This window comes from Olea europaea, chromosome 18 (genome assembly GCF_002742605.1).
Source record: "Olea europaea var. sylvestris chromosome 18, O_europaea_v1, whole genome shotgun sequence".
NCBI classification, from domain to species: Eukaryota; Viridiplantae; Streptophyta; class Magnoliopsida; order Lamiales; family Oleaceae; genus Olea; species Olea europaea.
The window spans coordinates 12,220,806-12,234,521 of record NC_036254.1 but is presented as its reverse complement, the minus strand read 5'-3'; the positions used below and the strand labels follow the sequence as shown (position 1 = coordinate 12,234,521).

At 35.0% G+C, this 13,716-nt stretch overlaps 1 protein-coding gene across 6 annotated transcripts in view; it reads left to right on the top strand.

Moving 5' to 3' along the window:
- The window catches only part of LOC111367470 (MATH domain-containing protein At5g43560-like), a 21,443-nt gene extending 7,727 nt beyond the window's left edge, over positions 1 to 13,716 (top strand). The window contains exons 2-13 of one of the 6 annotated variants that reach the window (XM_022988363.1): positions 2,489 to 2,709; positions 6,126 to 6,237; positions 7,147 to 7,235; positions 7,324 to 7,392; positions 7,484 to 7,613; positions 8,263 to 8,421; positions 8,838 to 9,186; positions 10,167 to 10,279; positions 10,769 to 10,913; positions 11,188 to 11,573; positions 11,649 to 11,850; positions 12,087 to 13,716. In XM_022988363.1, coding sequence (XP_022844131.1) covers positions 2,520 to 2,709; positions 6,126 to 6,237; positions 7,147 to 7,235; positions 7,324 to 7,392; positions 7,484 to 7,613; positions 8,263 to 8,421; positions 8,838 to 9,186; positions 10,167 to 10,279; positions 10,769 to 10,913; positions 11,188 to 11,573; positions 11,649 to 11,850; positions 12,087 to 13,457 — 3,315 coding nt within the window. In that variant the 5' untranslated portion in view covers positions 2,489 to 2,519 and the 3' untranslated portion in view covers positions 13,458 to 13,716. Of the gene's footprint in view, positions 1 to 2,488; positions 2,732 to 6,125; positions 6,629 to 7,146; positions 7,236 to 7,323; positions 7,393 to 7,483; positions 7,614 to 8,262; positions 8,422 to 8,837; positions 9,187 to 10,166; positions 10,280 to 10,768; positions 10,914 to 11,115; positions 11,574 to 11,648; positions 11,851 to 12,086 lie in introns of those variants that run through there. The other 5 variants (XM_022988362.1, XM_022988364.1, XM_022988365.1 and 2 more) reach the window with 5 other exon arrangements.

The following is a 13,716-nucleotide window of genomic DNA, read 5'->3' as shown; positions in this document are numbered from 1 at the left end:
TAATGACGTGTGGCTCAATTCGGTGAATCAACAGGCTACAAAGCTGCTCAACTCAGTTGCTATCTGATAAAAAAAATGGTGAAACGATAAATGAGTTTATAGTTCAGTAAGTGGAAAATTTGCAAATGAGAATACTTTTCCATTTATGCATATTTTCTAAAAATTCTAGTTCTATTAAAATTTCGAGAAATTCTAAAATTTGGTAACACTTTTAAAACTAAACATGATTGCATCATAAAATTATTTGTTCTTAATTCTAGATAAGCAACTGTAATGTATAATAAATATAAATAATCTGATATCAGTAAATATAAGTGATAAATATCATTTCACAAAACTATAAGTTGAAATCATTACTCTGCAAACTAAATTATCTAAATCTGATAAGCTGTATAATACTAGAAAATCACACCAAAAAGGTACTCGGAATAACCTTACTCATGTATCAATTAGTACCGATATACATGGCAAAGCTATTCAATTCTGAAATTATGGTTATACATGCCTAGAGCTGTCCAAAGCTGATAATCTGGTCATACACTATGGAAACACATTCACAATAGTGCAGAGCGGGTAAAATCACTATAACTAGTCATACACTGTGAGCTATCGAATCGAGAAACCTTAAAATCTAATAATAGAACATAATTTAAATGCTCTTGGTACTTAAATAAGTTCTCAAATTTTCCTTTATTAATTGGAGCTAATTACACTTTATAATTCCTTGGTTAATCACTAATTTATCAACATAACCATCATTTCAAATTTAAAACTAATTTAAATCTCCAATCTAATTAAACTTGTAACCACAATTCCACCCACATAATATACCTTTGTTCCATAAAATCAATTCCCAAATGACATACTTCATTTACCTAATCACTTCACAATTAATTAATTAAAATCCCCCAAATTCGGATTCTAGGGTTTTCCAAAAATTTCACATCTTCATACCTTGCTGAAAATTTGAAATGAATAATCCCCACACTTGAGCTCCAATTCGTGCAAATATCCCTAAAATTCGACATATTATTCAACAAGTTAAAACCCTAAAAATTTTAACATAATTCATACTTTATCACCTAAAACAAATGGAAAAATTTAGCCCAACTTGAAGATATCAACCTTACCTCCTTTCCTTTTCTTTTTCCTTTTCTTCTTCCTTTTTCTTTTCTTTTTTCCCTTCTTCTTTCCTCTTTTTCTCTTCTTCTCTCGGTCTCTGCCTCCTCCCGTAAATTCACTGTGTGTGTGTGTGTGAAATAATAGAAAATGGGTCAAAGGTTTGAATTTATTTGTCCACAATCCCATAATTGCAAATTAAGTCCCTTAACTTCACTTTTTAGTAACCTTTAATCCTTAAACTTCCAAAAGTATATATATAAATTCCAAACTTTTAAATATATCCAATTTAACCTTTATATTTCGCCAATTGCAAAAATAACCCAAATAAAATATTTAATTTCATTTTAGTCCTTGATTGACTTTGACTTTGACTAGTCAATATTTGAATTTTTGACTATAAAATTTGGATTGTCACACTTACCGTCACTTAAAGCCTCATATCCAGGAGTCTTTGTCTATGGCTTTAATCCGAATCAGACAAGTGCATAAATTGGTGCTACATTTTTTGTAATGATTGTTTTTAAAAGTTTTGATCTTTTTTAATGGGATTGAAGATATTTACCTTTTGTGAATTTTGGGTATGTGAGAACTGGGATTTAATGATTTTTGTTTAGCTTTTTGATATGATCTCAACTTTTACGAGTTTTGAAATGTGTTTAATTAAATTTAGTTTAATTCATTGAATTAGCAATTTGGGGTTTGTATTTGTCAACTTGAAGGGACCTTTATAATTTTGTTCTCTAAGTTTATTCCATATGATTCTCCCGACATTGGTATATGAGTTTGAAAATGAACATGTTGTGTTTAGGTGTTTATGTAAGAATTTTTAATTAAAGATGTGCTTCTATGTGTGAATAATTGTGTGTTAAATTATAGGCTATCGAATTCGGTTGAGCCCAATTAAAGTGATTTAATAAAGTTTCAGTTTTGGGTTTTAATGTATTCAATTAAAGTATGGGTTTACATATGTGTAGAGATCGGGCCCAAATCCTAATTCTATGATGGGCCGAATTAGGTCAAAGGGCATCCTCATATAAATAGGTTATGGTCCCCAGATCACACGCAACTTATTATTCATTTTCTACTGCATCCCATCACAGAGAGGAAAAGGAGACTGCGTGTAGATTTGGAAGATCGTACCGAAAAAATCATATTGCATTAACCATGATTCAGGTATGCTTCCGCTTAATTCTTATATTTCTCGATGATTTAACATGAAAGATCCAGTAATTTAAAGCATTAAATTATCCAACAGTTTATTGTTTTTCTGCTATCCAAGAGCTGCCTGATGTGTGTTTGTATGTCTATGAATGGGATGTGTTTTTGTACTTTTTAATGTAGTATAGTTTGTGTTGTGTTGAAACAGGGTGAAGTAGGGGAAGTTTGGTGAGGAGGAAATGGCTGAGATTGGTACTGAGGACTCTGAAGCAGGGAGGTCAAGGTCACTGGAAGGGGTTACTACTGGGCAGCAGCTGCAGCAGTGCCAGCCTGGGGAAGCATTGGCGGAGTGGAGGTCTTCTGGGCAGCTGGAAAATGGGACCCCATCAACCTCGCCACCTTACTGGGATAGCAGCGACGATGATGGTGGTATGCCATTTGTCCCCTTCAGGTTACTCGGAAGCCATTTTGATTAATTCCCTTTGCTGGTTCTGTTTTTGTCAAGATTGGCAAAGTAACATGATATCTATCTATATTGTGCTGGAAATTAGTCACGAGTTATCTCTGCATTTTTGTCTTAACGCTTACACCTTGAGGCGTGCATCACGTGAGGCTTTCATTAAATGTCTCCAAGCTTACCCCTTGACTGCTGTTTGGGTAAGGCTTTGATGAATCATACTCCTCGACTTACTGGGCTTACGCCACAGAGCGGTTGAGGTGTGAGCTCCTTGAAGGGCATCTCTACATTGTTGTCTGATGCTTACGCCTTGAGGCATGCATCATGTGAGGCTTTCGTTAAATGACTTGAAATTTACACCTCGAGTGCCATTTGGAAATCTTTTATGAAAATTATGCTACAACTGATGTTTGGTAAAGTTTTATGAAGCTCGTGCATTGACGTACTGGGCTTACGCCATAGGGCAGCTGAGGAGTGGGCTCATTAGTTACCATGTAAAAAAGAACAAGGCATTAAAGAGTCAAGACAAGATCTCCTGAATGCCATACCAAAGAACGAAAAGAACTTAAATGGGGAAAAGATGAAACTGAAATTGAAAAGCGAAAACAATCCATTTTGATTGAATTGTATGCATCTAATTAAGGTCTGATGCTCATATTTTTCGTGAGTGTCTTTTTCCTCAAAATGCCAAAACCATATAAAGAATATCAGGTATTGAAGGACACAGTCAAGGTCCTCCATACTGCCCCACCAAAGAGGGAATGAAAATGAAAGAGGAAAAGGTAAAAACTGAAATTGGAAAGTAAAGAAGAATCCATTAGTTTTGCTAGAATTGCATGCGTTAAGGGCTGATGCTCATATTGTTCACAATGTCCTTTTCCTCAAAATGCTACAGCCTTTATTCTATAAGGTCTTGTTCATTCAATTTGGTAGCCCGTGCAAACACTAGAGGGACTTACTCTGTAAAGCTATTGCTTTGGATCGCTCCAATTTTTATTTTTATTTATTATTATTATTATTATTATTATTATTATTATTATTTTTTTTTTTTGGTATTTTAAGTTATTAACCACAAATAACAACTTAATGTGGATGTTGATTTGTTTCTGTCAAGGATATGTTTGAATTCTTTTGAGAATTGTGAAGCTTTAATTTTGCGGCATCATTTGACCAAAATTTAACATATAAAATTCTTCAGAAGATATATGGTCCATATTTTATGTCTTGATATGGTTCACATTCTCTATTCAATCGTTCTATTGGTGTTGCATCAGTTGGCCTCTGATCAGTTTCAAAATATGTTGGTTATCATCGTGCTTTAATTTTAAGCTCTAAGAAGGAAACTAGAACACCATTGAAATTCTTAAATTGCAACTAAATTTTTTATGTTCTTTTGTCTGCATGGTCACGAACACATGCCAAATTTGCCTTCCAACATTGTTTAAAAAAATGTGATTGGGCCTTCCTTAAGGCCTTAGAGCGATGCAACCAAAAAAAAAAAAATAATAATAATAAAAATAAAAAATCCCTCAAGGTGCTAACAGTGAAGCAATTTTTGGAGGCTCACACCTCAAGGCTTGTTATATGAGCTCTCCTTAATTCTCCAGCCTTAATTACTTTGTTTTAAGTGGAAGCTTACGAAATATCAAAAATTTTAATTGACCAACTCCATGCCAACTGTTCCACTAGCTACTACAAAAATATCTAAAAAATTGTGTGTTTTGATTGACCCACCTTAGGGATCAGCAATTACTAAAAAATTAAAAAATTGTAAAGGAAAAATGCCTCAACATCGAATTATGCCTTTTTAAACATTGCCTTCTAGAGTTTGTCAGTTTGCTCTGATGTACCACTGCATGTCTGTATCCAATCTTCAAGATAGTCCATCATTTCTTTCTGAACGGGGCAGGAAGAAATCGTAACCGAACTCTACAAAGATTAGAATATCACGTTTTTCTTTGTGGAAACAAAGAAAGAAATCGAGTTCAGAATAGATTTTTACATTAGGTTAAATCCATTGGTGGCCACCAAACTTTATATTTAGGCCCCGTTTGGTATACGTTAATGTAAAAATGAGAATGAAAAATATAGTCGTTATGGGCTTCACACAAGAGATAGAAAGTCTAATATGGTGGCTAGATGTGATGAATAACGGTCATATTTTTCATTTTAATGGGCAAATAATGGGAAATAAATGGGGGCTTAGTGTTACCATCGCCACCCAATTTGATTTTGTTTCATCATGATCATCCAACTTTATATTTAGCCCCTGTTTGGCCCCCATTTTCTGAAAATGAAAATGGGTGGAATATTATTTTTTTGAAAAATAAGTGGTTGAAAAAGAAAGAAAATTTTTCGATTTACGTGTAATATTATTTTATGAAAGATTGTGTGGTTGAAAAATATGAGAGAGAAAAATGAAATGTAATGTAATGAAATTTAATGGGGGCCGAACGGGGGCTTAGTGTTATCATAACCATTCAATTTTATTTTATTTCATTATGACCACCCAATTTCATAAAACGTTTCACTAAAATCATCTAATTTCATATAATGTTTTACTATGACCACCAAACTTCTTTTCACTTTTTTCACTAATTTTAAAAGGGTTAAAACGGTGATTTTGCATTATATATAAAATAAACTTTGCATTCTAAAAAGAGTATTTATTTTATTTTATTTTTTAAGTAACTTTTTTAAATAAGTTTTTATTTTATTATTTTTTTAAAGTAAATTTTTATTTTAATTTTTTAAAATTTATTTTTATATATAATGCAAAGTTATCATTTGACCCCTTTTAAAATTAGTAAAAATGGTGAAAATTGGGTGCCCATAGCTAAGCATTATATGAAATTGAGTGCTATTAGTGAAACGTTTTATGAAATTGGGTGACTGTGGTGAAATAAAATCAAATTGGGTGATCATGGTGACATTAAAAATAAAGTTGGGTAGCCATGACGAAACAAAATTAAATTGGGTGGTCATCGTGACACTAAATACAAAGTTGGGTGTGGCCATTGGTGGATATAACCCTTTTTACATTGGATTTTGAAGAAAACAAGATGATTTTGATACACTCTATATGTGTTGCTCGTATATCAATGTGTTAATAGCTACAATTTTACATTTCCAAAATTATTGTGTTCTCAAGTTTCAATTGAAGCATGAGGTTTTAAGGAAATTACATGCTATGCAAGCAGACAACATCCTCCTCGAGTTTTTGAAATGGTAGAGTGATGATGATTTAGAATTTTCTAGGTGAATTTTTTTTGCAAATACTATAGTTTCTAACATTTTCTGTTGAGGTATATATGCATATTTATCTAGTTCATTCAAGTTTGCGTCTTCTCTGCCATCATTTATTATTTGTGGCTTCCTTACGTTGCAGGACTGAAACCTTCTGAATTATATGGAAAGTATACCTGGAAAATTGATAAGTTTTCACAGATTAACAAAAGAGAACTTCGGAGTAAGGCGTTTGAGGTTGGTGGCTACAAATGGTACGACACTCACGAGTATTTGTTTCTTTTGTGGCCTGCATATGTAGTTGGATAATAACATGGATTCCTCTTCTTTAGCACTTGCAGATATACTTCCTGGATATGCATTGTCTTGAGTATTTTCTAAATCTGATTTTTCTTTTTATTGTTTAACCCTGAGTGGTGATTCTTTTTTCATTTTTATCTCTCTTTTGGTTTACCTTTGAAGTTTTACCACTTTATACTGTAGAATATATTTCTAGTTGGTTTAAGGATGAAGATGGTAGCGCTGCTGTATACTTCATGGTAACATAGAAATATGGAAAGGGCCTTCCAGAAACGCTTGATTTTGATTCCTTGTTTTGCATTGAAATGACGACTATAAGACAATGCTTCTGTATGATGTTTATATATAAGTTTTTATTTGTTTTCTTTTTCTCCCATCAATGGCATAGTACACTTCCAGATTGATTAATATCAATAATGAATGAAATGCTGCATTTCTTGATATATTGAGGAATATTATATAAAAAATTTAACCATGAACGAACAATATGAGATGCAAGATTTTAATAGTTTGCACAAATCAAATTAACGCATAAATTAAAATACCTCTTCTGATGATTTCTCTCTTTCCTCTGTTTCTTGTACTACTGTTAATTTCTTACATAAGGCACGCAGTATAATGATTCAATTTAGCCCTTGTTTGAGCCCCATTATTCTCAAAACTCATTTTTTTTTTTTTTAAATTCATTGTCAATCACACTTTCTCCCATAAAATAATTTTACACGTAAATTCAAAACTTTGTCCTATTTTCTAATTACACATTTTCCAAAAATCGCTATTCCAAAATACATTATCCCCAAAAATGAGGCTCAAGCAAGGGTTTAATGTTGTGGAAAATATTTACTGCGATCTTTGGATGGTAGGTATATTTTGATTTACCCACAAGGCTGCGATGTCTGCAATCATCTCTCTCTGTTTCTTTGCGTGGCTAATCATGACAAGCTTCTTCCAGGTATGATAATATTCAATGCTCTCTGATGAATTACTTGAAAATCAGAATTTTGGTTTGTAGTGTGTGTGATTTTTTGTCTTGGAAACAGGTTGGAGCCATTTTGCTCAGTTCGCTATTGCTGTGGTGAATAAAGATCCTAAAAAATCCAAGTATTCTGGTAAGTTATTCAATTATTGCTAATTTTTTTTTAGTAGTGTGTTCTATATGCAATTGTGATGAGTCTTATTATTTTATTGCAAAACCTACAGACACCTTACATCGTTTTTGCAAGAAGGAGCACGACTGGGGATGGAAAAAATTTATGGAGCTATCTAAAGTGTTAGGCGGATTTATAGATGCGGATACTTTGATTATTAAAGCTCAAGTTCAAGTTATCAGGTGGTGGGGAAATTATTTTTTCATCAATTTGCAAGGTTAAAATTTTGTTGATTGTGAATGGTTTCAGAGTTGATAGATCTGTCTTTGTGAAGAATTATGCACCACGTGCATGGGGGTGCATAAAAGTGCCAACTATTTCAATTCATTTGCAAGTTCAGTCGAGTTATTTACCAAAAATGTGGATAGTTAAAATAAAGCTGAAACATAGGCAAAAATTAAGGATGATATGAAAGATGTAATGATGAAGCAAATTCTCCTTACAAGAAACTGTTTCTGATTGCTGGGATCACGTTTTGGTTCTGTAACTATCGATACAGGTCTATATCAATATGATAGTACTCTTTTTCATGTTATAGTGATCGATTGAACTCATGCACGAAACATGCGCAATCTCTTCCTGCTGTGCAAATGAGCTATGGAGGTGGTTTGGACAATTGGCTTCTTATCTTTTTAGACTAGTGAGACAAAGAAACATGTAGAGAATATAGAATTCTTTTCTTATGATTGGAGTCAAATTTAAACCTTTGTTCTAATAAGGGGTATTTCTGAATTTACTGCTATCGTGATTCAGTGAATCTGTGAGTTGTAATCAATGTAATAATTGTTTTTGTACAATAATTCTTATAATCTGCATCTTTGCTTTTCTCAGGGAGAAAGCAGACCGTCCATTCCGTTGCCTGGACTGTCAATATAGGAGGGAACTTGTTCGGGTGTACTTGACAAATGTAGAACAAATTTGCCGTTGTTTTGTAGAAGAATGGCGGGGCAAGCTGGGAATGTTGATAGAGGACAAAGCTAGATCGTCAAGGTGATGCTCATGCCAATTTTCATTTTCATGATTATATTTTTTTTAATTTTCATTTTAGATCGAAAAAACAGCTTTTAGAGACTTACATTCAGCTGCTTTTGTAGCTTGTACAACAATAAAATTCTATTCTTATATGCATTTTTTTTTTGTGCTAATCATGGTAGTATTCATGATTTTTAAGAAACTTCTTTTCCTTCCCCATATATTTTCCCCATGAATTGTTTTAAACATCTCTAAACGTTGCATATTTTGTTTTGCCATTTATATCGTATTTACTTGATTATTTTTTATAATCATTATTCAAACGTAGTATTTTTGATAAGTAGAATTACTTGAACATACTTTTTCTGATATACAATATAACATTTTTATGTGATTAGCATGACTTTTAAACAATAACTGGTGATAATTTTCAGCTTCTGTACCTTCTGGCTGAGTGTGGACCAAGGTTCCAGGCGCCACATGTGTCGAGAGAGAATGGACTCAATACTCAAAATAATCGTGAAGAATTTTTTCATTGAAAAGGAAGTCACATCTACTCTAGTCATGGATTCATTGTATAGTGGACTGAAGGTTCTTGAAGGCCAGACCAATGGGAAGCAAGAAAACAGGAAATATCTAGAGGCCGAAGAATTACCAGTTCCCATTGTTGGCATCGATAAAGATATGTTTGTCTTGGTGCATGACGTTTTACAACTTCTTGAGAGGGCTGCCATAGAAACTTTGCCTCCAAAGGATGAGAAGGGTCCTCAAAATCGTACAAAGGTGAGAATCATTATGGTCAGTTATTTATGCATTCTGCGAAGAATTTCTGAGCGTGCTTGTTCTTTTTAAATAGAGTATATAGTTCCTGGAAGTGCTTATCTCTTAAATGGCGCCAAATTATTGTCCACTAAGAATGTAAGATGGTTGCAAGATCTTGTGCAACTCTGGCTGCTTTCCCAATACTCGAAAAGTTATCAGCCACATATTTCTTGTAACCCTAGTTCATGAAAGTTTACATGACCAATAATTTTCTATAAATTCTAATTAGTGCATTCAAGAGAATGTTAAAAGTCCCTGAGGTAAATTTAGTGGTAAAAGCTGGAATATTGTTGCTGTTCAATTTTCATATTAGAGTACATTGATGTCTGGAATATGCGATGTAATAAGTATCATTACTTGAGGATTACAACAGTTAAAGACTTGATGTGAGTTTTCACTGTTGCCTTGGAGAAAGTTGTTTCCTGAACAGGCTCAAGAATATTACAAAAACGAGAATATAATATAAGTAGGCTTGTGGGAAACAGCAATTGACAGGTTGATGTTAATTGGGGGATAATTTGTAGAAATCTACAAAAGGAACTTTAGATGTCTGGACTGTCTCAGTGAGGGCAGTGGAATTTATGTTCAGTAAAACCACTCACCCTGGTTGCTTCTTCTAGTGTAAAGAAAGGGTAATTTAAAATGTTTTTAGTTTAATGTCATGTCAAGAAAAACCAATTTGATTACCGCTTCCATCAGCTCAAGTGTTGCTGAGTTTCGCCCATGGGAACCGACTCACCAGTCCTGCTCATGTGTTCTTGAAAGAAAGCGCAAGGCATGATCTTGGAATTTTTTCCTATATTTTCTCTTTCAGGTTTTAATGATTACTGGCTTGGTTTTAAATATTTTTGATCTCTTTCAGCTTTGTAACATTGTATGAAATTAGTATTGACTATAGATTCTTGCCAAATGAGTATATGTTTTTTCTTGAATACTTTTAGGATGGGAGTGCAGGAGAAGAGTTCAACAAAGATTCTATTGAATGTGACGAGAGGCGACTGACTGAACTTGGTTGTCGGACTATTGAGATCTTTGTCTTGGCTCATATTTTCAGGTGATTCGTTTTACTGATGGGCATAATTGATCCTCTTCCCACGGTCAAAGGCAATGTTCTTTGATATGAGGATAACTGACATCTTGCTCTTGGTACCAATATTCTAGTTTAAGATTTAAATAGGATTGTATAATCAGAGGCTATAGTGTTGAAATAAAAGTGTACCATTAGAAAGTGGTTGGTACCATAATTCTAATTTAAGATTTAAGATAGTAGGATTGTATAATCAGAGACTGTTGAAGTGTTGAAATAAAATTGTACCATTAGAAAGTGGTTTAATGGACTCGTACTTTTCCTCACTGTTTCTTTTGGATTAGTTTGCATTTTGACGGCGTTTGCTATCAGTAGGCCTTTCCCTCATTTCTGCTCTACAAAGTATTATACGTGGCTGCTTTATAATATGTTGGCGATTCGGGAGTAGAATCTATTTATTTTCAATATTTGATACATTGGTTGAATTCTGCTTCTAAGTTCTTTGCGATACTGCAGTAAAATTGATTTTGCCTACCAGGAGGCTGTTGCTTTAAAGAGGCAAGAAGAGCTCATTCTTGAGGAGGCCGCTTGGCTTGCTGAGGGTGAGCAGAAAGTAAAACGTGGAGCAGCTGATAAGGCAAAGAAGTCAAATAAAAAACAGGTTTGTGAAAAACCGTCGTCGACATCTTTAGCAAGCTGCAGTTGATGGGAAACAAAGATATTGAGACTTAATTTTTTCCTTGATCTCTTCATGATTTACTTTAAATATCTCTGATGTTATTTTTTCCTTGATCTCTTCATGATTTACTGTAAATATCTCTGATGTTTGCATAATTATCATGTGTAAATATTTTTACTTTCAGGCCAAACAAAAACAGAATAACATCAAAATGAAAGGCAAGGTAAGGGATGATAAGTTTGGCAATATTCTGCAGGACAAAATTGAGCAAGAGAGTTCCATGGATAAAAAAGAAGAATGCTTGACCACAGAGTTAGAAATAGCACTCGAAATACCTGATTTTACGGAATGTGTTTCTGATGTGTCTGATTCAGTGGTTCGCGTTCCAAAAATGCTTCTTCCTGATTCAGAAGAGAGGGACTCAAGTTCGGTCAACTTGGATACTGATTCTTCTGAAGTGCTTCCTCCCGCAGAAGCCAACAACAGTGGAATTATTGTTGTTCAAAATGGAAGACAAGGAACAAGTTCATGTGTAGTGGATGATAGTTCATCCACATGTTCCAGTGACTCGATCCCTTTGTCAATAAATGTGCCTCACAGAGGCAATTCTCCTACCTGTAAAAACCAAAAATCATATAGCAGGTAAACATTTTACCTGGGTTTGAGTATTTCTGCAACGAAATTATGGTAAATGTTAATATTTATTCATATCTATAGAGGGAGGAAACCTCGAGACAAAGTGACTTCTGACAGAGCAGATTGGGTCAATAAAATACTTAGTCGGCCATCTGAAGCTGGGACAGACATGGGGCAATCAAATGATGCATTTCGAAGTTTCAAGGCTGAATCCCTGGCTCGGACTGCTGTTCAATCCTTGCAGAATATGACAAGCCAGGTCGAGCAGCATGTGGGGAAGAAGGTATTTGGTATCCAGTTCGAGAATTCATTTAGGAAGACTGTAAAATCATAATGTCCTACAGGGATATATGATATAGTTATGATATTTGATTATTCGAAAATCTTTTCTATAACATAGTATATTTCAGAGAACCTTTTTATCCTTATGAACACTTATTACCTCCCATTTTCCCCTCTGAGAAACAACTTTTTCTTTAGGTCACATAGATTGATGAATTGTTACCTTATTTATCACAGGAGGAAAAATATATTTCGGTGCAGAAAAAATTCAGTGCCAAATATGGGGCTAATGTTGAAGTATCCTCCATGGAAAAAACAGTAGGCTTAATGTCTTCACCTCCCAGGAACCCTTCCAAAAACGTTCCTTCTACTGCTCCACCAAATTCGGAGTCAAAGGCCAATGTGAAACCTTTTCTGGACAACCCTAAACAACCTGATAGATCCATGCAATTGATAAATTCAGCTGAAAAAGTTGCCAAGTTGGAACCCGATGCTCAGAAAGCTGCGACTCCAAAACCTGTTGAAAAGCCATCTCAGCAGCAACCTTACACAACTGAAAAGCCTTCAAATACCTCAACAGTGCAAATGCCTCCTGCTAAGTCCAGACCCTTGAGTGCTCCTCTAATTCTGGGGCCCAGACCCACAACTTCCATTGCGTCCATGGTCCAAACAGCACCTCTATTAGCACGTTCAGTTAGTGCTGCTGGTCGGTTGGGTCCTGAACCTACATCCGCAACCCAAATATATGTTCCACAGTCTTATCGAAATGTAATGATGGGTAGCTCTGTCCCAGGAAGGTCACTTTCTTATGCTCAACATCACTCTCCAAAAGCAGCAGCTTATTCATTCTCCCAGGCGCCTGCTCTTGTATCTACACCCTTTTCTTCAACACAGAGCTCTGATAGTATAGAATCAGAGTCGATTAAACCAAGTATATCATCTGGAATGGCAAATCATTATGCTTTGCAGAATGGAGGACCTATATGTATGGAGTCTCCTCTAGGGGATAATGGCGGGAACGTGGTTGGTGATCATTCTTCGCTGCATAATGACATGCAAAGCTGTGATTTATACAGACCTGTAGAGTGCAATAGAACGCAAGATGACTTTCCATCTTCGCGTCAAAGCCATGGTGTAGCGGCAGATGAATTCCCACACATGGGCATCATAAATGAATTGCTTGATGATGAGCATGGGTTTTGGATTTTGGGGTTCCAAAGTTTGGGCAACAGGCCTTGCCATCTAAACTGGCAGTTCAGTTCCCCAGACGAGATTGGCATGCCAAGTAGTTTGGGCCCCTCAAGGAGGAACTCGTGTAGGTTTGAACGAACACAAAGTTATCACAGTGATGTATTTCCACATGGTTACGGTGGTGCTTTCCCAAGTTCTTTTGATATGCCTAGGAACGTGATTTCTCCTGTCAGTCCACAACGTTATTTAAATGGCCAGATTGATGGATTATTCCCTACCCCGTCGCAAATTGATGGTTCTGATCTTTCTGTCCTTAGCATCGGAAACAAAGATAGCAATGGTTATCCCTATACCATGCCACCAGAGTATCCAAACCTTGCATTTGACATCAATAGGTATACATTATTCTGGCCTTGAATGGACTTTGATGGTTTTCATTGACGACAGAGTGTGGGACTTATTTGGAGTGAGGTTGTAACGCTTAGCGCACTAGAGGATAGTCAAGTCATAGGTTTGAACTTTGAAGTTTTAGCTCTTTTGGTAAAAAAAACATTTTGTAAAGTGCGATTCTTCTTTTCTTTGTTCCATTGCTAGTTTAAAGAAATATGAAGCTAAAAGTTAAATCTATTTTCCTTATTTTTGGGGTTTAGCATATCAGCTCTGATGTTGCCACACT